The sequence below is a fragment of the Gracilinanus agilis genome, chromosome 2 (assembly GCF_016433145.1).
Source record: "Gracilinanus agilis isolate LMUSP501 chromosome 2, AgileGrace, whole genome shotgun sequence".
Classification (NCBI taxonomy): Eukaryota; Metazoa; Chordata; class Mammalia; order Didelphimorphia; family Didelphidae; genus Gracilinanus; species Gracilinanus agilis.
Window position 1 is genome coordinate 24,123,857 of NC_058131.1, and position 24,122 is coordinate 24,147,978.

General features: G+C 36.0%; 1 protein-coding gene across 1 annotated transcript in view; it reads right to left on the reverse strand.

Annotated features, from left to right (window-relative positions):
* Window positions 1–24,122, reverse strand: part of CTNNA2 (catenin alpha 2) — a 1,353,633-nt gene that overhangs the window by 140,108 nt on the left and 1,189,403 nt on the right. Inside the window, exon 11 of the mRNA XM_044659266.1 lies at window positions 23,349–23,549. Coding sequence (XP_044515201.1) covers window positions 23,349–23,549 — 201 coding nt within the window. The remainder of the gene's footprint in view (window positions 1–23,348; window positions 23,550–24,122) is intronic.

Consider the following 24,122-nt stretch of genomic DNA (forward strand, 5'->3'; position numbering starts at 1 on the left):
AAACAAATTATATGCACCCCCAAAAAACAGGAAAATATTATTTATATGATATATATGTAACTATGTATGTATCTATAACTTGCATGAAGTAATGCAAATAGAAGTAGGTAGAATCAGAATACTGTACATAGTAATAGCAATAATGGACAATGATCACCTATGAGTGACCTGACTATTATCAGCAATGGGAGGATCTAAAACAATGACCAGAAAGCCCTGAGGAAAAAGATGATCCACTACGATAGAAGGAACTGACAGAGTCTGAATTAGGACTGAAGCATACCATTCTTCACTATATTTCTTCCATGAATTTTTCTCTAGTGTAAATAATATGTGTCTTCTTTCACAATATGACAAATATGGATATGTGTATGACCTATATCAGATCACTTGCCATCTTGAGGAGAAGGTAGGGATGGGAAAGAGGAAGAGAACATGGATTGAAAATTTTCAGAAAACAATTATTAAAAGTTATATTGACATATCATCTGGAAAAAAAAATTAGAAGCCATAATGCTGAACATGGCAGATTTGTAAGAGCCAAAGATAATACCTGTGGATTTTCATGCAAGTCATGGTTAATTCTTTATTGTTCCCCAACATCAACCTTCTCTCTGGGTGTTGCCACCCCTCCCCTAAGAGTAAGCATGTGTTATGCCCATGTCACTATATCTGAAGACATTTTTCACATTACCTGAACTCTGCCCAGCAGGCTAATGGGAGCACTTCCTCCCTCCCCTGTCTAGGTTAAGGAGGTGGCTCACATGTGGCATGAGGGTTGTAGTTTGGGAACTCAGTCTCTAAAATGTTCACCATCACTGAACTATGTTTTTAATCTGACAGTGAGAGTTTTCCTTTATACAGCCTTGATGCAAGCCCAGAAGCAAGGAAAGACTTGCCAGCACTTTTCCAACTTAGGAAAATGAAGAAAGCTTCAAGTTGATCACACAAAACTGAAGCTGGCTGTTGGTTGACTTCTCCAAAGTAAATATCAAATGATTGATTTAAACCCATGTTTTCTCAGCTTCATATCCAGCAATCTTAGGCACCCTTCAAAAGTCATCCTAAAGCATTAAATATGAGCTGGATGATCAAATGAAGGAATGTGTTCTGCTGGCCCCAAGCCAGGAGAACAGAGAGTGTTTGATTTACTTAAATGTGTCTGTACAATTTGCCTTCTTTTCAGTTTTCTGCGGGTGTTTTTTGTCCCCAAAAATATGAAGAATCTAGCTTCTAAGTTTTCTCCTCAGGGCCATGAGGTTTTCTTGGGAAAGCTACCAGAATGTTTTACCATTTCATTATCCAATGGATTAAAGCAAATAGATGTTAAGTGACTTGCCCTGAGTCACTAAGCTAGTAAATATCTGAGGCTGGATTTGAACTCATTTCTTCCTGACTCTAAATTCCAATGATTTACTAATTTAATCCCAGTAACTACTAACTTAGTCAGTATTAGATGATCCATACAATTTGCTTCCATCTCTTGGAAGAGATGGAACAAGATTTTCAACATGATTAAACATGTGAATTTTAACCTGGATTAAGAACAGGACTCCAAGAATAGTGCTATAATAACTTGGAAGGCAGTCTCTAGTGGAGCACCTTATGGTTTAGTGGTTGACTCCATGCTAAAAAAAACATCTTTGTTACATTTCCAATGACACAATCCTGAGAAGAGCTAGTATATTATAAATGAGTAGATCTCACAGATCAAAAGAGATCTTGACATGCTTACAATCTGGGCCAAATCTAATACCACAGAGTTCCAGATTAAAGAGGTCCAAGGGGACCACCACTTTGCCAGGAAGATCATAATCACTTTTTCTGACTGCCATGAAAATATTTGCTTTATATAAACTATGCAAAACTCTGTCTCTGATTATTTTTCCCAAAATTACTACCAAGCCACATTAAAGCATTAAAGCCTCGTTGGATTTATGAAGTCAAAATTTTGAACTTCATTTAGATTGTACACTTATCCATATTAAATTTCAACTTATTAGAGGAGGTAACAGGGACTCAGAGAGACTGCATGTGTTGTTCATAGTCATAGTAATAATCAAAGGATTCTAAGCTATTGAAGGACATTAGAAATCACTTCGACGAATGCTATCATTTTCTTTTATTTAATTACTTTTTGATAAGCAAAAATCTGCCTTCTCACACTCCCAACCCAACCCCTCACTATTTCAGAACTAAAAAAACAAAACAAAAATAAAATCCAGATATCAATAGTCAATCAAGGCAGATTCCCCAATGACTTTGCCCCAAAATGCACTGCACCCCCACCCCAGGAAAAAAAAAAGGTTCATTATGCATTCCAAATCTTTTGTCTCTCTGTCAGATGGTGGGTAGCATGTTTAATTGTTAGTCCTCTAGAATCATGGTTGGACCTACATGAAATCCTGAAGAGCAAAATGTGCAGAATCAAGACAACATTACATACAGCCACAGAAGTATTATTTGAAGAATGACTTGTATGGTCCACCTCCAGATCAAAAAGTGATAGGTAGAAATAAAGAAGGCATAGTTTTACAAATACATACATATATCTTTTTGGCAAATGATGTCTTCTCTAGTGTGGGGAATGGAAGGAAGAAGAAAGGGAGTTACCTGGAATTTCTAATAAAAAGCTTCTCATTTGTTCGACATGTTTTATCATTATAGTATACATTTTCCCCTTGGTTCTATTTACTTCATTTGAATCAAGTCATGCAAGTCTTCCTAGGTTTCTCTGAATCAATTTCCTTCATCATTTCTTTCAACACAATAGTTTTCTAGCACATTAAATATCATAACTTTTTCATTCATTCCCCAGTTAAAAGCGTTTAACCTAATTCTCCTTCTTTGTCACCTCTAAAGAGTTATAATTATTTCTGTACATGTTTGGAGTTTTTCATACTTAGGACTAATCCCTCCCACAAAAAACTCTTTCTAATTCCCTTTGCCCTCTCTTCTTCTTTCCTTCCTATTTCCTTTTTGCATCAGAATTTTTTTCTGTACCCAATTGTTAGTGTGTATTCTTCCTTGCTTTAACTAGTTCATTTGAGAGCAAGGTTGAAGTATCAGATGTTCCTCTCACCTCCTCTTCATTGTTTTTATAGCTAACTACTGTTAGTTACTGTCTTTCTGTTTAATTTTCAATTCCTTAACTCATGCTTGAATTACAAAGTTTCTACTCAATTCTGGGTTTTTCAACAGGAATGAAAGTCCTCTGTTTCCTCAAAAATCCATCACTCCTCCCAGTGTTATATTAAAAATTTCTAGGTAAGTTTTTCTTGGTTTTAAGTATGGATCTTTTACTTTCAGAAGTATCATAGTCTAAGATATTCATTTTATAATGGTGACTGCTAAGTCACTTGAATGTGATTCCTCAGCTATTTGCAATGCTTTTTCCCATAATGCCCATTCCTACCTCCTTCCATCTCCCACTTTCATCACTTTGCTCAGTTTGTGATATGTTTTCATTTCTTACTTCAATTTTATGGATTATCTAACATCATTCAAAGTTCATCTCAATTTCTGTCTTGTACGAAAGACTCCTCTTGATCCCACCCCCATTCAGTTGTTAGGAATCCTTGCTACTAAAATTAGGATAAGAAGTTTGGCTTTGCTAATATTCTTTCTTCTCTCCCTTCTACCCTTTCTTCTTTCTTTCTCTATCTCTCTATCATTGCATTTACTCCCCTTCTCTCTTTTTCTCACTGTCCCTGTCTCTCTCTCTTCTCCCTCTTGCTCCTTCCTTCTTTGACTTACTCCTCTATTTTCCTATTCTCTGCCAGTAAAACTCCTCTGTTTTTTTTTTTGAGTTGAGAAAGCCAGACTGAGTTGAGCCAAAGAAAGATATCGATACATCAATAATCATGCCCTGTATGTGTTTAAGATTATTGCTAAGGATTTGGTTTTAATTATTCCAAGTCATTTTTGATTGATTGGGTTGCTTGTTACTGAGTTAAGAATTCCCCTGCATTCTATATCCCTATGACCCCTATTAAATGGTTCCATCAAAAGAACAGAAGCACACATTTATTTTGTGAAATTCTGCCTCACGGACTTACTCTGAACAAGGTAATAGGTACCCAGGAATCCTAGCACTCCAGCCTATTGCAAAGGATCATAAATTTATCAAGAAGGGACCTTAGAAAAAGTGATTTAAATCTTCTCATTTTACAGGTGAGGAAATAGAGGCCAAGTGAGGTTGTCATTTGCTTTTGGTCAGATAGGTAGTATGTACACAATGTACTGTATCAACTAACTGCTTCAACAAGGTAAGAAATTCAAAAGCTGGTAGGAGTGGGAATACCCCCTCTTTCAGGAGACAGGCTCACAGAGTAACAAATAATCCTCTTTTAGGTTCTTATTTTTATAGTGAAAGATGAATCTTTGCTGCCATTTTTAAAAGCATATAAGAAATTCAACACTTACTTTGAAAGTTGTCTTTTTTTGTTTCCTCCATTAATTTCTTTTTGCTTTTCATTGCCTACCTTCTAAAAAGCTTTAATGACTCTTTTTGTTTCCTTTTCTTCTTCTTTTTTTTTTTTTTTTTTTACTTTTCTTTGGGGAAGCAACACTATTGCTATCTCCCTGCCTGACCAAATACAGTAGGAAAAATACACTACTTGGAACTAATGAACATAGCCAAGCAAAACAAATCTGTACATTCACCATGCCCAAACATTTATGTCTCATTTGGCACCTTGAGTGCATCACTTCTTTGTGAGGAGATAAAGGACAATTCATAAAGGGGCCTCTGGATTTTGGGCTGATTACTTCATTGATCAGAATTCCTGAGTCACTTAAATTTATGTTTCTCGATGCATACATTGCTCTCCTGGTTGTAGAAACTTAAATTTATATGAGTTTGTGAAAGATGTTCAGATTTCTGTGAAATTGTCCCCTTTATTATTTTTACATCATAATATCTCATTATATTCATATACCATATTTTGTTCAGTTATACTCTGATCGACTATAATTCTTTCAATTCCTTGTCCTTTATTAAATCAAAAAGAGCTATTGTGATTTTTTTTAAATCTGAATCTTTTGTCCTCTCTTTTTTCACATTGGAGGATAGCCTTAGTAATAGTATAGGTCAAAAGATATGTACATTATTGTTTGAGGAGTTTAGTTTCAAATTATTGTCTAGAAGACCTAGATCAACTCAAATCTCTACCTTTGTTGATATATAATGTCATAATATCATGAACAAATGAATGAATAAATAACATAGCAGCATTTGAACCCAGTTTGATTTGTTCTAAAGGAAATATTCTTCTCCCTATATCACATGACTTTGGGACCATATAGGAACCACCATTTGAATCCCGGTTTTCTGTCTCAAATACGTTTGAGATTTCTTCAATGTGTCATGTCCTCTGAGTATTATTTATTAGAGTGATTCAAGGCTAGAGTGGGGCAGAATGTATCCCCCAAAGGTAGCTTTTTTCAGATGGAGTTTGATGATAGATGAAAAAAGACTACTAAAATCCCAGAAGCAAGAAGCATGATAAATAACTTCACTAAATTGGACAATATCAGCAGAAGAGATTTTCAGCTCAGAACCCAACCTGTGTCAGATTCCATCTGCTGCCAACTCAGAGCTTATTCATTTGCCCAAGAAAAGAAAACATTCCGTTGCAAAGTTTTCCTATCTTAAAACAAGCATTTCAAAAATAATCCCTAATGGTTTCTGAGGTAAAAGGCAAGTGCTCCAGAGAAGATGGCGCCATTTCCCTTTGTAACTTGAGGAATGAAGAAAGAATTGAACATGACATCTTATTTTAACTTGAAGTGTTTGTCAAAGTTGAGCTCCATAAATACGGTCTAATTTGTCATAGGCGAGGTCGGAATGTGCAGATAGGATTAAGTGTAGTAAAATGTTTTCTAAGACTTCATTATATGCAATTTACAAGTTTCTGATCTTGATCATTAATCAGATAATTAAAATATTTTTGGTAATCCTCCAGAAAAGGGTAGATAGGGAAAGCCTCAGACAACATAGATTGTTACATGGACATTATCTCCTTTCCAAGGCTATAGGTTTGAAGGAATTGAGTGATGTTGCTCAGAGGTCTCTTTACAATTCTTAATTATCCCTTGAACTCTGAGAAAAGTCCTTTCCATCTCTACATACACAGAAGGGCAACTTGCTGATATGGAGACAAATCAGGATTTAGATCTGTAAAAAGCATTTTACCATGTAGTCTAAATGCCTTGTCCAATGGATGAAGAAATTGAAGCCCCCAAATTTTGACATTCTCCCCATAGATCACACAGTAGTAAGTAGAAAATCAGAATTTGAACTCATGTCATTTGGCTCTAAACCTGGTGCTCATCAATTCAATTCAACAACCTGTCAAACTCTCCTACTCTCCTATAAAGACAATTGTTAAACATTTTCTATGTACCTATTACTATACTAATCACTAAGGATACAAAAAAGTTAAAAACACTATTGCTGACCTTAGAGATTTCACATTCTAATGTTGTAGCCTATATATAAATAGTTTGGTACAAATAATTTATTTACAGAGTATATGGAGGGACAATCTTAGAGGGAAGACATTAGCAGCAGGGAGAAACAGGAGGACCTCCTGCAGAAGGTGGGATTGGAGCTGAAATTGATGAAGACAGGAAATGACATATGAACCAATATTTATTCAGTACTTACTTTAGATCAGGCTTGTGTTACGCATAGCAGGAGATACAGATAGCAGTGCTAAAGTCTCTGCCTTCAAAAATCATAAAGTTAGTAGGGAATATAGTAAAAAGATACATAGACTCATAAAATATGAGAAGAACTGTCAAAAAGGCACAAATGAGATCATGGGGGAGAAAATAAACAATTTAGAGTGAGGAGGAAGGATGAGCTTGGTTAAGACTTTTTGGAGGAAGCGATACTAAGCTGGATCTGGAAAGAGAATGCTGACAGGGGAAGGACATTGTGAGAAAGAATACTTTTAGAAATGATGCTATGAGTTCTGGAAATGAAGAGATCACTAATGACTAGAGGGAATAAATGTGCCATAGATTCACATGCCTGTATCAGAGTTGTTGAATTAAAAGATTTTTCCCAATCCATAGATTTGTTTCTGATTCCAGAAATATTGATTTTATTTAAGCAATTAAAAAAAACCCTCTCTTTAGGCAGCTAGATTGCAGAGTGGATGGATCACTACACTGGAAAGTCAGGAAAATCTGAGTTCAAATCCTGCTTCAAATGAATATCAGTCATGTGATCCTAGTTAAGTCACTTAAGTTTTCCTCATCATAATATAATATAATACTTATAATATTATAATGATGCTGAGGATCAAATGAGTCAATACAGGTATACTTATTTCTAAATGTTAAAACACTATATACGTATGAGCTGACAATGCAATTAAGATTGCCAGAATCTGAGTAAGAAATGATATTGGAAACCACCTACTCCAACTCATAAAGAAAAATTAATCTGTTCAATAGCTCCCCTGACAAATAGTCCCCCATCCTCTACTTGTTGCTCTTCAGTCATGGGGAACCCATTCCATCCTGAGAATGCCCATGTGACTTTAGCTACTTCTAATTGTTAAAGTTATGCTCTATAAGCATCATCGAAGACCATCTTCAATAAAGCTGGATCAGCTAGTTACCCATCTCCAGACTAAGAGGTGAGTGGCAGGAAACAGACTCAGAGGCCAAGTAAAATTAAAATCTGTTTTTTTTCTCTGAATATAATGTAAGAGACATGCATTCCTTCAAGCTAGAGCAATATTGCTTCAGTTTGTCTCTGTTCAAATGTTAACTTCAAAGTGCCAAAGGAAAAATAGTACATTATTATCCACAAATAAATTAGTAATATAATAGGACAACCGTCCAATGAGGAACTAGTCTTTAGGATATATATGAGATGGTGTGTCTGGTTTTTTTAAGTGCCCAGTGAAATGTTCTTTCCCTTTTCTGCTTCATAGAATATAGGAGTCTCCTTTAACTGTTTCCAGTCTTATTCACACATCATGACAAAAATCTCTTTAATTAGCTGCTGATTTAGAAATATGTATCTATATGAAAGGCTTGAACACATAACAACTCTTTTCCCTGATGGCAAATGAGGCAAGAATTACTGTGGACCTCCAGGAGCAGAAGGAGTCTTGGGCTGTCCATCATGCAGCCATCAGTAATTATGACCACATGACCCTTCTGTCTATCATTTTTGGCCTGGGTTTCCTTTCTTGATCTTGCATCAGAGTATTGGAGAGAGGGTATGAGTAACAACACAGAAATGTTTAAAGAGCCAGTAGAGTAGTGCTACTGGAGTCCATGGAAGAGTCTGTAGGGAAGTATAGTAGCCAAGCTGTGTGAGGAGTTATTCCTGAGAGGTGACCTATTTGACTCAGCCAGGGAATGGAGATACTAAATACTTCAAACAAGGACAGATGAATGAATGATTCATCCACTGGTTATTCTGCACCAACAGAGTGAAGTTAGTATGGGAGGGGGAGCTATACATTTTTAGAATCACTTTCCATTTGAGCCTATTTTCTAAGGGATGGAGGGGATCTTTAGAGAAAGGATTATGTCTGTTCTCTCTGCGTATGCATGTGTTTGTGTGTGTTGTGGGCCCGGGGATGGAATGCCTCTGTCCTGTCTTTACTATATATTTTCAATAAATACTCCCTCATAAAAGTTAATTCATGTTGATGGGCTAATTGACATTGAGTAGAAACCATCTGATCAAACTGATATTGGAATGTTAAATGGTGGCTGTTTTGGGAGAACACAGAAGAGAAAGGTATTCTGAGAAACTAAATTAGAAATGTGCCCCTGGGTTAAACCTAGAGCCCTTAGGGGAGATGTAGCAAACCTTCCTCTGGAGAACTGACCCGCTAGTCTGTGTGGGCTTGGATAATGAGCCTAGAGTTTATGTCCTATGGAAATAAATAGATTTATCAACTAACTTAGAAAATAGAGAATAGGATATTAGAGGATCTGTATATGGGCAGATGATTTTGGATGTTGGGAGGGGAAGAAATAAGTTTTACTTACTACATCACTATTTGGGGGACAGCATAATTGGATGGGATACTTAAGTAGGAAACTGTGTAAAGAAAGACAAGAATGAGTTGCTTCAGAATTAGGAGGAGGAAAGTCAAAAGGCAGGGTAGAAAGAGAAGGGGGAAAATTAGCCATTAGACCATGGAGGAATAGTTTTCAAGCTAAATTAAACTTAAGAGCTTATTGACTAAAAGTCCTTTACTTTACAGATAAGGAAACTGAAACATGAGAAGCTAAGTGACTTACCCAAGGTCACACAAGCAGTAAGTGTCAGACATGGATATTGACATTAACTCCTCTGACTCCAAGGAGAGTGCTCATTAGACTGCACCATGCCAGACAAACTTAGATGTCTATATATTTGTCTACGGTCAGTTATTACTCATGATATATATATAAATAGATCAAGATGCATAGAGAGATGGAATTATGAAAGAGTTTCCCGTATTTGTGAGCTGTTCATTTCTTGGTTTCACTCTCCAATAAGAAACATCATGTTCCATTCTAAGAACCATAATTCAAGAAGGTCATTGACAAACTAATTCATCCAAAGGATGGTGATCTGTATGAAGAAGGACTTAGAAACTAGGATATTTGAGGTAGGGCTACAAAAAGAGAAACATTTGGCCTAAAGAAGAGAAGAATAATTTGATAGAGTTGTCATCAAATGTGTAAAGATCTGTCGCAAAGAAAAAAATATAGTTTTTTTTTCCAATTTCATTTTAGAAAGCAGTATATTACTACCAGTGGATAAGAGTTCCAGCGAGTTTCAAGGAAATATACCGCATTATAAGTAACATTGCCTCATATCAAGAAAGGCACTCAAACATAATTTAAATAACAACTGACTAGGATACAGCAAAGCATATTCCAGAAAAAAAAGAAACTATGCTTCTCCTGATACTCTAGTGCAATGATGACAAACCATTTCTGTTTTCATTGAGGAGTCAATAAATCAAGAAGTTTAATGGGAAGATCACTGGATGTCTGGGTTCAATCTTTACATTTGACATTTAATATTTTGACCTTATCACTCTGAGCCTCAGTTTCTTCATCTACAAAATGGAGATTAATAAAACTTGTCCTACTTAAATGATAGGATCATTGGGAGGAAAGACCTTTGCATACCTTAAAGCATTATGCAAATGCACTGATGATGAATAATAATAAATTAAACTACTGTATTAATGGTGAATATCTTAAAATAAACCAAGGTACCTTCCTTCTCCAAACATCAGAAAACAATTAACTCAAATAATATTCAGGCCATCAAGGTCACTACTAGATTTTTGTGACAGGCAGTCTAATATATGAGAGGCTTCATGTTACAATGGAAAGAATGCTCACTTTGGAATCAGAGGACATGTGTTTTTTTCCATGTCTCTGCCACTCATTGCCTTTATGACCATTGGCAAGTTATTTCCCCTCCATGGACAACAGTTTCTTAATCTGTAAAATGAGTGGCTTGGACAAGATAGCCTTTAAGGTGTTTTCTAGGTCTCTGTGTCTCTTTCTCACTCATATAAAGGCTAACCATAAGCAACTTCTCAGATTGCAATGGCTCCCATTATGATGATCTATGATTTTCTTACTCATTTATTGTAGTAATAGTCAAGAATTATGATTGAGCTTTGTGCTACAGGATGGAAGGAAATTTGAGAAGGGAAAGAAGGGATTCCAAGCTTCTCCTTGTCTTCTGGATGCTCAGAATGGGAAGGGTAAGAAGAAGGTATAACTTGCTGTCTTCTTCCTAACTTGTCTTCAGCTATTCAGAACACTAGGTAATTAGTAAATCAGGCAGCAACAAATCATATCCTTGATTTTTGTTGTGGCAGTTTCCACAGTTTTCTATTGTTAATAATCAAGTTGGTACCACTTGTTTCACAATTGAATAATCTTTCAATTTGCCATAGCTATAGGAATTGAGAAGTTATGTTATCTCCAGCTCTCATGGGATCCCAAGAAACATGGTAAAAACACTCTTCCAAAGAGGTAAAAATTCTGCAGGACCTGAATAGACCAATATTAGGGATGTTCTTGGGAATATTTCATTTTTCCTTGCTTCCTCAAAAGGTAGAGTAACAGGCAATAGGTATGATTTTCATTGTGTCTTTTCACTTGATTGGTGAGCAAAGGAACAAGTATCAGGATGACACTTCCTCCCTTTCCATTTAAAGTTTGGAAGTCACTAGGGCTTGTTGTCAAGGGGGCCCCTTTGATTGATAGGAATCCCCTTTGCTGATAGGTGCTGGCATCAAGGGGGCTTCATATCTGATAGGGCCAATTGTAAAAACAACCTCCAAAGGGCCAAGGCCAAATGTAATTCCTTCACATTTACCAGAAGGCTTACTTGTCTGTGTTTTAATATTACTGGTAAGATTTGCATTCTCAATTCACAGAAAACAGTTTGATGGATTCATATATTTGTTCTGAGGATAGAAAAGTTCCCCCAAATCCATAGCCTCAATAGTCATTATGACACAGTGCCCTCCATCTCTCTAAACAAAATTGTCTGTTCACTTAGTAAGGTTCAATTGAACCACCACCTATTTTCTATAGACTAAAGTAATAATGAAAGCTGCTAGCATTTATATCACTTTAAGGCTTGAAAAGCTTTTTATGTACAGATTTCACTTGATCCTAACTACAACATTTTGAGGTAGATGCTATAATTATCTTCATTTTACAAAAGAGGAATCTAAAACTAAGGTACTAAGTGGTTTGCTCAGGGCCACAGAAGCAGGATAAGTCTGAGGAAGTGTCTGAACTTTGGTCTTCTTGACTTGATATTTAGTGTTCTACCCACTGTGCCACCTAGATGCTTCAAAAGATCCTGAATAATTGATAAGTAAGGAAAAAGTGAGCCAAGTTATTTGGTGCTATCCCCTCTTCTGTACATCTGGAATTCATTTACTCTCCTGCTCTGCCTCTGAATCATTAGTGGTCAAGGCTAACCTCAGGTGTTACCTATTTTGAGAATCATTGGCTCATCTACCTAGTTTTGTTTTGTTTTTTAAATTCTTATCTTCCTTCTTATAACCAATTGGTTCTAAGACAGAATGCCAAGGGCTAGACAAAGGTGTGTGTGTGTGTGTGTGTGTGTGAAGTAAGTGACTTTCCCAGAGTCACACAGCTAGGAAGTAGCTGAGGCCAGATTTGAATCCATCTCCAAATGGATTTCCATCTCTAGCTAGACCTGAGTCTCAATCCACTCAGCTCCCTACCTGCCTTCCTCCCTAGTATATGTTTTTGGCTGAAAATATTCTCAACCTAACAATGTAAATCTGACATAAAAGAGAATACATATACCACATGAGAGCATAGATAATTTTTGTGTGTTTGTCTTTTGGTAACCCAAGGGACAGGGTATTAAGCTTTTATTTCTAATTGTGAGAAGTTAAGGGTTTTGATAGTGGCATGGTATATTATGAGTACTGGTATGGAAGCTGAAATTCAGAAAGAAAAGTCAAATAGATTCAGGAAGATCACTTGGGATGTCATGATTATTCAGACAAAGGGTGATCATAGAACATAAAATTTTAGATCTAGAAATAACTTTGTATATTAACTAGCCTAATCCTCTCATTTTATGGAGACATAAAACTAAGTTTCAGATCAGTTAAATGATTTGCCCAAGGTCACACAGTTAATGATGGGAAGAATGCAGAATTTGAGTGAAGGCCTTCTCAAGCTCTCATTCAAAAAGGAAAACCTAGAAATTAACTTTAAAATGGAGACAGGATTTGGGTGAATTTTGAGGTAGGGAGAACAACACCAGAAATGAATTTAAGCATAACACTGCTGAGGAACAGTGGGGAGACCTGCTGGTCTGGAGTATGGTGCATATGTTATAGAATTTGATAAAGAATAGGGCTGGACAAAGTGATCCTTAATAAAATTGATCAATATATTTCAAGACTAGGAATAGTATTAATGAGAAAAAGTACTAGTCAAAACATTTTCTATTTTAGTATTTTTTTTATTTTCTTGCTTATATACACCTGTGCTCTATTCATGGGGGCGGGGGGAGTAAATGTCATTTGTCTAAAAATTTCTCCAGTCTTACAAGATTTTTGATTACAATTGAATAAAAATAACAGCAATAACATATTTTTAGTCTATGTGTTAGCCAATGAAACAAGAATTTCATTCTTTATTGACAGCATATTCAATAACAAGGAAGACCTAATTTTTTAAGTCCCTGTTTCTCCTCCCTCTCCTCATTCTATAATCCTTTGTTATGGCAGGGATGGGGCATATCCGTGAGATACAGAAAAGAATAAGATCCTTTTGCAGGATCTCAATGCTGTCCCTTTCTCCTAATCTGATCACGTTTCCATTTCCATGAGCTTTCATCTGCTATCAAATTTACAAAAATGACATTTCAATATAATCCGTTCAGTGAAGAATGAGCTCCTCTATGTATATATAAATATATCACCAAGTGTGCATTTGTGGCACTGCCTCCTGCAGAAACCTGACTTTTTAAATCAGATCTGTAAAGATGGGTTTGGTCAAGCATGCACTTACTACAAAGCTGTTAGCAATTTGTTATAATTCTGGCTTTATTGAAGAGCACATCAAATATGCAATGTAAGTATTTAATGGGCCTGCTGTAGATCTAGTTTATTGTGTTTTCATCATTGTAAATTAGTTTGATGAAAAATGGGTAAAATTCTGCATATGGAAGCAGTAGGATTTTAGCATAATAATCATCTGGAAATTATTATTATTTTAAACTTAACACAGTATTCATTTTGACACAAAAGGCCCCTTTCACCAAAACCCGCCCTTTATTGAGTTGGGAATTCATTGAATTTACAAAGGTTATGTTGCTCTGTAGATGTCTCTAAGTATTAGGCACCAGAGAAAGCCTCCCAAATGGAAATCTACTCACCATGATTATTTACACATCTACACCTGGGTCTGTTCTGTCCTTGCTCAGTTCTTCCAAATATCTTCTGTTCTAACTTTTGTTTCTTGATTCTTGGACCCAAGGCCAGTTCCCATTTCTTCAGACAGCAGATAAGAGCTACAGGGAGCTCTAAGAAATTAAAATATCCTATCTGCTCATTTTCCATATGAAGAAACTGAGTCCTGGAGAGATTATTGTTGTTATTCAGTTGTTTGGAGTCATGTCTAATTCTTCATGACTCAGTTTTGGGTTTTCTTGGTAAAGGTACTGCCATTTCCTTCCCCAGTTCATTTTATAGCTAAGGAAACTGAGGACTTGCCATGGTTCACATAGCTAATAAATATCTGTGGCCAGATTTGAACTCTCTAGGCCTGACACTCTATCCATTGTACCACCTACCTGACTCCAAAATAAATCAAGGAAAATAGCAATCAGAGATTGTCCATATAAAGGCAATAAGAATGATGAACCAAATCTCGTTCACCAAAGGATCAGTGGAAGGAAACTTGAGAAGTTTAACCTTCTGATGGGAAGATTTGGGCAGGAGAGTGGAATGGGAGAAATCATAGCTGTCTTAGTTCATTTGAAAAGTCACCACAAATAGATGGGATTAAAATTGTTCTCTTTTAATAGATTAAACTAGAATAATAGATAGAATTCATATTTTTGACTTTGATATCAAGTAATCTACAACAAATATTGTAACTTTGCAATAATGAGAGCTACCAAAAAAGAATAGAAAAAGTAATCTTGAGAATGGAGGGTTCTCCTTCCTTGGATATCTTTAAATAAGTGATTGAGTAGTCTTCAGGCATATTGCAAAACACTATCTTATTCAGTTATGGGAAGGACTAGATAGCCTCTAAAGTTCCATCCAGTTATAATAAGATTTTTTTTTCTTGACACCCTTATTAACCTTTAAAGTCCTACATATTACATATATATATATATATATATATATATATATATATATATATTTGTGTGTATGTCTTAAGGATAAATACAGACAACTAGTGACAAACAGAGCTTTCTCAAAGACCTTGAATGAGTCCAAATCCATTTTACTCTCTGATCCTCAGGCGTTTTGTTTTGTTTTGGTTTGTTTTTTTCACTGCCACAAAATGGTGCAGTTAAATTGTATAACCAATAGTGCCATTTTAAGGTTTAGGGTTCTCTGTGTAAAAATTTGCATTATGTACCACTTGCTCAAGTGGCCATGATGTTCTCTAGATATTTCGTTTTTTTTTTCTTTTTTGTCCCTCACATTTCTGTTTATTCTCTTTGGGAATGGGTCAAGGGAGATATAGAAGGAAGCTAGGTATCTAGATCATGCCTTTACCTCAACCAGATGTATGTAGTGATCAATGAAGTATGGTAATCAGGGAAAGGAGAAATTTCCAGTTCATTTCCTAGGTTATCCACTCAAGGTTTATAAGAGTTGACATGAGAAATGCCCATTTTTATATCTATGAACAGTAAAAATAAANAAGTTCCATCCAGTTATAATAAGATTTTTTTTTCTTGACACCCTTATTAACCTTTAAAGTCCTACATATTACATATATATATATATATATATATATATATATATATATATATTTGTGTGTATGTCTTAAGGATAAATACAGACAACTAGTGACAAACAGAGCTTTCTCAAAGACCTTGAATGAGTCCAAATCCATTTTACTCTCTGATCCTCAGGCGTTTTGTTTTGTTTTGGTTTGTTTTTTTCACTGCCACAAAATGGTGCAGTTAAATTGTATAACCAATAGTGCCATTTTAAGGTTTAGGGTTCTCTGTGTAAAAATTTGCATTATGTACCACTTGCTCAAGTGGCCATGATGTTCTCTAGATATTTCGTTTTTTTTTTCTTTTTTGTCCCTCACATTTCTGTTTATTCTCTTTGGGAATGGGTCAAGGGAGATATAGAAGGAAGCTAGGTATCTAGATCATGCCTTTACCTCAACCAGATGTATGTAGTGATCAATGAAGTATGGTAATCAGGGAAAGGAGAAATTTCCAGTTCATTTCCTAGGTTATCCACTCAAGGTTTATAAGAGTTGACATGAGAAATGCCCATTTTTATATCTATGAACAGTAAAAATAAAATTTTCATTAACTAAAAAAATCATAGAAGACCAGTTGCAGGCCAATTAAAATCAAGCATGATCCAAAAGGGAATAAAAGGACACCTGGTAAATGGGAGGAGGTTGAAATACATCACCAATCAAGAACTGCAATATGTGACATTAAGGGTATACTTAAAAAGACCTTTATGGAAGGGGGTGCATATAGATGGCTCAGTCCATAGAGATGGGAGGACCTGGGTTCAAATATGGCCTTATATACTTCCTAGGTATATGATTCTGAGCAAGTCACTTAACACCAATTGCCTAGCCTTTACTACTCTTCTGATGTAGAAGCAATACTTAGTCTCAGTTTTATGGCAGAAGGTAAAGTTTAAAAAAAAAGACCTCTGTGACTAGAAGAAGCCATTAGAATTTGAAAGCTAAAAAGACCATAGATGTTATCTAGTAGAAGCCTCTAAATTTTTCAGATGAGAAAACCAAGACTTTAAAACATTAAGTTAAACATCTTAAGAAACATTGAACACTGAACATTGAACTATAGTTTTCACATGGCTAGTCTATGCTGAAGGCAAGATTTGAACCCATGTCTTGTTAACCACTACACATTAAGTATCTAAGTGGCCCATTGCATAGAAAACTTGATTTACATTCATGAATACTAGAATTAACATCTTTTCTCACTAGTTTTGTGGGCATGGGCACCTCATTTAATGTCTTTCAGCCTCATTTTAATCAATAAAATGAGGATAACATTAGCATTTTTTCAGTGTTATTTTAAGAACCAAAGGAGATGAGAAATAGAGAAAGAGAGAGAGTAAGAGAGGCAGACAGACAGATAAAGAGAGAATTTACAAATCAAACAATTATATAAAGTGGGCTGTCATTATTAACATCATCATCATCATCATCATTTCCTCTTTGTTATTACGATTACTATTATGATGTTATTGTTATTACCATTGAACCAGAGGGCTTCTCAAAGTGCATCATATTTTGTCAGAAATGTGGGAGAGTCTGAAAAATTTGGAAATTGCTGGACAGTCCATGACGTCAACTGCTCTCTCTACCTTGCCAAAAGGTCTAACACAGAGTTCCTGGCATCTTGTATAGGTCTTGTGTGAAGTGTTAATGAGAAGATTATGATTAGAGCCATATAAGAAGACTGAACATGGATGGTTTGAGATTGGCACCATTTAGCTAGTGAAATCACAGATCCACCAAAAGACTAAAGTGAGAAGTAACTAAAATTGCCTAGAAAGGGGCTGTTCTGGGTCATTGATTTCCTAGACAAGGGTCAACCTGAAAAAGCTTTTAGATTTCAACTCTGCTTGTTGATAATCTTTGTAAAATGCCTTAGTATTCTGTCCAGTCTAAAGAGAGCACGCTGGACACAATTAAATCTTTCTGTGTCAACCAAGGCTTTTGGAAGGTCTCAAGGTCACCATTTTGAACATGATTGGTGATGAAAATGAAAAAAAAAGAGGTATAAGGAATATAAAGGCTCACACATTTGGAAGGGGCCTGAGCACTTATCCAGTAAAACCCTCCACACATTGCAAGTATCACCTCTAAAATAATCTTCTAACCTAACTCCGTTACCACCAAATCCCTCTAGCTGAAATCACTTAACCTCTTTCACTCTTATAAAGTTTTCTCCATCCCAAGATGTATGTCTGATGTTGAGACACAAATAAAAGGGGATGGAAGGACTCATGACATCATTGTCTGAGTAGCTCTTATAGAAGGGTAGTGGATTTCTACTTAATTTCATACATCTTGCCTTGTCTTTGTGATCAGATCATCTGCCTTACTATCCTCTTCCCAGCAACTGAGTGCCAGTCCTATCCTTCAAACCTTAAGTTTCTGACTTAATGCCATTTTATTTCCCATAGTTGAATTCCTCCAAGTCTGGGCTTTTTATTTGCTCTCATCAATCCTCTATTGAGTTGAAGCCATGACCTCCAACCACAGTTCCCATAAATGTACAACTGTCTGATGTCACCTTATATTTCTGGTGTCAACCATCTACCTACCTAGATATATTTTGATTTTAAATTTTACTCATGTATAAGCCAAAGTTTTGAAGTCCTCACTAGCATTCTAAGAAACATTTAATAAATTTTTACTGAGCATCTACTTGCTATGAAATGGTATTATGTGAGCTTCTGAGGATTTCTTTTTGTGGACTAAGCGAATGTTTTCATTGGTAAGGAGAATGCCAAAGGAAGAAAATCCCTCCAGCAATACAGATTGACACTTGCTCTGCAATTCTTAAAGAGTTGTTGGAGGGCACTGAGAGGTTAAATGATTTGTCTGAGGTCACATAACATGTTTATGCCAGAGGCATTACTTGAACCCAGTTCTGCCTAACTTCCAGGTCTGATATCTATTTAACATTCACTCTGGCCTTTGGCTCTCAAGTCACTGAGTTAAATTATTGTTTTCAAGGGGCTGATTTTCCATTAAAACCACTGTAATGCCTTTCAGCAACCCTAGTGGTTACCAGGTAGGCAGCAATACAGTATAGTGCAATAGGTAACAATCTGGGGTCAAGGGCTGTCTCTGTAATACTTGAACAATCACATTCAGAAAGTGTGGATATTTTGTTACTTCCATGGGTTCTCTTCTCTTTGAAATAAGGAAGGTGTTCTTTTAGGTCATTCCCAGCTCTAGTGTCTTTGATTATAAAAAAATGTGATTAATCTATATCCTAATGGCATCCACTTTGACTTATCCCATTATTACTAAAAACTTAGGACTGACATCTGCAATTTCCCTGACTGATAGTTATATACTATGTTTTCTGCTTCTCCAACTTGAATATCTTCAGTGATAAAAAAATCACTAACTCATGCATCAGCCCATTTGATAATAAACCATTGACATGAAATACCACACTTGATATCAAGTATTTTACATGCATCATCTCATCTGGTCCTCATATAAGGTGAGGAATTAAAGTCCATTGGATAAGGGAGGTTGATTTGGAAGAAGAGAGAGAGAGGGAGAGAGGGAGAGAGAAGAAGACAGGGAGATAAAGATAGAGAGCCAGAGAGGAGATGTAATTCCCAGTTTCATGAATGGAGATTGTTTCATTCTTGGTATTTATATCCCCAGTACCAAGGACAGTGCCTGGCCCATAGAAGGTTGGTTATTAGTAAATATTTCTTGATAGATTGATTGATTCTTATTGAAAAAAAAAGCAACAACTTTCCCTGTAGTTGCTACATATTGAGTTGGATGATGCTTGACCCTTAAATGTAATCTGGAAGCTGTTTAAACTTTAGCCAAAGTTTGTTCTCAGTTCATTTCCTCACCATTTGTCTATTTTTCTTAAAAAGCAAAATGCAGGAAAGAAATCCAGTTATCAGAGGGAGTTTATTCAAGCTCATCAAGGCTGCCCTGGATTTGCTGAGAGTCGAAGAGGTACAGAGCAGGGGACAATTCTCACAGAAACCACATTAAATAAAATGGTCACAGTCTGCAAAAATCTCTTAGGCCACCCAGCAAGGAGAGGAAGGAAATGTCATGTGGCCAGCTTTCTGTAGCTTTAATAAATGATGGGCTAGTGGACCTCTAGGGAGACTAAGCCAGATTTCTGCTAATTAAAATGTGAGCTCATTTCATTATTGCTCTATCTAACTCCAAGTTACTGAAATCTCACGAGGAGAAAAATAACCTCTGGAGATGTTCCTTATTATCCCATTTCACATTGTTTCTATCTTGTTTATTTTTCAGAGATGATGTCCAGGATTTCTTTCCATTTTTGCCTTACTATGCTATATCCATAATAATATTTGAGTCATCTTAAATGTCCCATATCTTGTGAAGATGAAACATATTTTACTATTTTCACATGACCTAATAATAATAATAATTTTGACAATCATAAGCAAGAGAATTTTTTAAATTAAAACTCTAAAAGAAGTCTGGTATATTTTGTAATGTACTGACCAGAGATGGTAATATTTTGGTTAAGGTGTTACCCATAAATTCTTTTGAAAAATTTTAGAGATTAATCCACTTCTCACTTAATATAAAAAGATTGATGTTGGTTACATGATGGAATGGACCATGTGATCTGGTGTTAGAAAATCTGACTTCTTAACATTTAAGAGTTCTGTGACCTTCGGAAAGTCACTCAATTCTCTAATCTTTTGTTTGATCATCTGTAAAATTGAGTGGCTAAATGAGATTTTTGCTTGCTTTCAAAATTTCCAGGGATACATGTAACTAAAAATCATCACAACTTTTATGATTTGGATAAGAACTCAATGGATATTTACTTCTACTGTTAGCCAAGCGAATAAGATCATCTATACAGTAAATATGTCTCATAGCTCTCACTTGAAGAAATCTAATGAGATCAAAGTCATTGCCCACCCAATTGGCCCAAACATTTCAAAAAGCACTAACTTTTGGGAAGATTTTATGTTCCCAAAATTTGTCTCTTTGGCACTTCCTGGCTCTGTCTTATGGGACCAAGGGAAACAAGTCTAACTCTTCCTATATATGGCAGCCCTAAATATATTTGGTGACAGCTCCATAGTTGTCCCTCTGGATATTCTATTTTCTAGGCCAAAAATTCTCACTATCTTCCACACATCCTCATATAGCTTAAATTCACAGTGGAACTGTGTGAATTCATCTGGATTGTTTGTAGCTTAAAGGTACCATTACTGAAATGTGATCCAGCATATTCAATGGAAGAATTCAAATTATGTTTTGATCAGAGCAGAACATGACTATATATAAATATGTGTATGTATAAGGAGGACCTGGATTGAAATCTTTCCTCAGAAAATTCCTAACTATGTGACCCTGGGTAAGTCACTTAACCCCCTTTGCCTAGCCCTTACTCCTCTTCTGCCTTGGAATCAATACGCAGTATTAATTCTAAAACAGTAGATCAGTTTGCTTCTTTTTAAGTTCATAGGATTATATTTTTTAGCCAAAAGATAATTTAGAGAACATTTAGTTTAATGCCCTGACTTTATAATTTTAGGAACTAAGGCCCAAAGATGTTAAGGGACCTGTTTGAGGTCACACAGTAAGCAGCTAAGGCAGGACCCTGTACACTGTCAAATAGGCAATAGCTATGATAAGATTTTCACCTCCATGACCCCTCATTCCAAAGCCAAGATTCCACTGTACCAATGTCCTGTGAGTCTACTGAATCACAATTGCTAGAAGCTATAACTGACTTCACAAAGTCCAATATTGCATCTGCTATTTCTTAACTAGTATCACATGCTATTGATTCCTTTAGAGCTCATATCACAGGCCACTAAAACTCTCAAGACATTTTTTAGACAAAATGACTTGTATTCATCTCTAGAACATTATGTACATTGATGAGATTAATGACATAAGAAAGGGGCTGGGTCCAAATGGGACAAAGCCCTCTCTAAATGGAGTCAGCACCTAGATAACAACAGTGTGAAGTAGTTGATATTTTCATTTGCATTCTCCCTTCCAAAGCTGTTTCTTTCCCCATTCTGTCAGTGTCCTCTTGAAAGAAGCACTCAGAAACAGAAAGGGGAAAGCACCTTTAACCAAACCTCAGGCCCAGCAGCCTATCTCTTTTATCACTATCTTCATTCCATTCCTGGCTTCTGATAGACTCTGATCTCCCCAGAATTTCCAGCATCAAAATTCAGAAGCTTCTTTTTCCCCTTAGTTTACTTGATAGGTATTAGACCTTTTTCAAATAAACACATACTTACATATATGCATACCCATGTGAAAAAGGACTTTTCCAACAAGTAGAAGAGGGGAAAGGACCTCCATCACACCATCACAAAGTCAAATAAATGACTAAAACTCATCTCATTCAGAACAGCAGCAAATACAAAACTCATAAGAAGAAAAGAGATCATGGAGTCTGACCCTGTGTAAGCAATATCAGGACCTTTTGCTTTCTTCCCCCCAGTATACCAATCCTTCAGTTCATTAATAGATAGAGCATTAGAATCAGGAAGACTTGCATTCAAACTTTGGCCACAACTTATGAGTTGTATGCCTCTGAACAAATCACTTTTGTGCCTCAGTTTTTTGCAACTCAAACTAAAGATCATGATAGCATCTACTTCCTAAGACTGTTGTGAGGATAAAATTGCATAATATTTATATTGCATAATTATATAACATACTATTGTAAAGCACTTCCTGGCACATTGTTGTTCAGTTGTTTCAGTTGTATCTGATGCTTTCCATCCTCAATTGGGGTTATCTGGGCAAAGATACTGGATCACTTTGCCATTTCCTTCTCCAGCTTATTTTACAGATGAGGAAACTAAGTAAACTGGATTAAGTGATTATGTCAGGGTCACAAATCTAGTAAGTGACTTAGGTGATAGTCAAACAGGAAGAGTTTTTATGAATTCAGTCTTGGTACACTATCAACTCTGCCATCTGACAGCCCTGGCATAGGATGCTTAATCAATGTTTATTGACTTGAACTTAGAACAGTGACTGGTATATAGTTGGTATTTAATGGATGCTTATTTCTGTCCTTCATTGATCATCATATATTCCTTTCTGCCTTTAACAATGTCTTTATGAAATATCTGCTAATATTTCTGGATAAAGCTTTAATCAGATACTGGTTTTTTTGAGTCTCAAAACAATTTTGTGAGGTTTTGAATATATCTATATATCTATATATATATATACATATTTAATGTAGATATGTATATAGATTTATATTACATTATATTTATTATATTCATATAATTGAAGAGGGTATCAGAAGTGAGAGAGGTCAATTGATTTATAAAGGGTCACAAAGCTGATAAATATCTAAAACAAGATTCAAACCCAGGTCTTTCATCATGAAACCAAATAAAGAGATCTAAGACATTAAGAATGGTCAGGAACTGGACTTATGATTTCACTGGTATAGGGAATGATAGGTGAAGAGATAAGTTCTTTCAATGTTTTAATTTATATTCTTGGCAACTTTCCTAGACCTCCAAGAGATAGGCTTCTTGGGCAGGGTCACATGGCTAGTATGTGTCAGTGGCAGGCCTTAAACTCATGACTCCCCAGATTCAAGAGTAGCTCTCATCTCAGTATGGCATGTTGTCTGTCCTAAACATGTAAAGGAAGAAACTAGTCATCATGCGATGAAATTACCCACATGCCTAAAAGTGGAAAGTTCAATAACAGAATGCTCATGCTCCAATTCATCTTCCACACATGAGCAATCTGAAATGTCAAGTTCCTGCCAATGACTCTTATGGAAGCACCAGACATAATCTTGACATTGACAGAAGAGGAGAAATCAATCCGAAATCCATGCTTACCTGTCTCAGACAACAATTTTGTAGCTTCAAGCACCTTTTCAGTATAAACACCAGCTTCATAGTTCTCCATCTCTGCATTGATGATGTGGATTACTCGGGCCGCCCGGCCACGGATGGCACCTGCTGTCCGGTCCAAAGTATCTACGTCCCCTTCTTGGAGTGCTATCACACACTTATTCACATCCTCCAGAATGTGATTTTCTGTGAAAAGGAAACACATGTATTATTAAGTGTTGGCTTCAATAGAACTCCCTATTAACCAATCAGGCATTTACTTGGCCCCTCCTGAGCTCCCAGCCCCGCATTTATCCAGTTTTGCCCCATCTATTATAAACACAGAAGTCTCTAAGTCAATAGTTAAGGATAAAGTTCTATCCATTTGCTCCAGGTTTTGACTGACAAAAGCTTAGGCTTCATGTACTCTGAAAGAGGTTATTAATGATGCATAATGTTGGCTGGTTTGTATCTGTAAATTTGATTGAACTAAAATGACATCCCTTCCCATAACCAAAATCAAGACATCAGGGGAGAGACAGACAGACAGAAACAGACAAGGGAGACATACAGAGAGGCAGAGAGAGATGGAGACAGAGACAAAACAGAGACAGAAAGAGGTTTAACTAGAGAAATAACAACATGCAGCATATTCTTCAACTAGATCATCAATACAGTCCCGGTTAGAAGTGTATTCATTTGAGGGAAAATCATAATTTCTCAAATTTTATAGGATTAAAAGCTGCCTTGTGCTATATGAATGCTAGATATTATTATTAA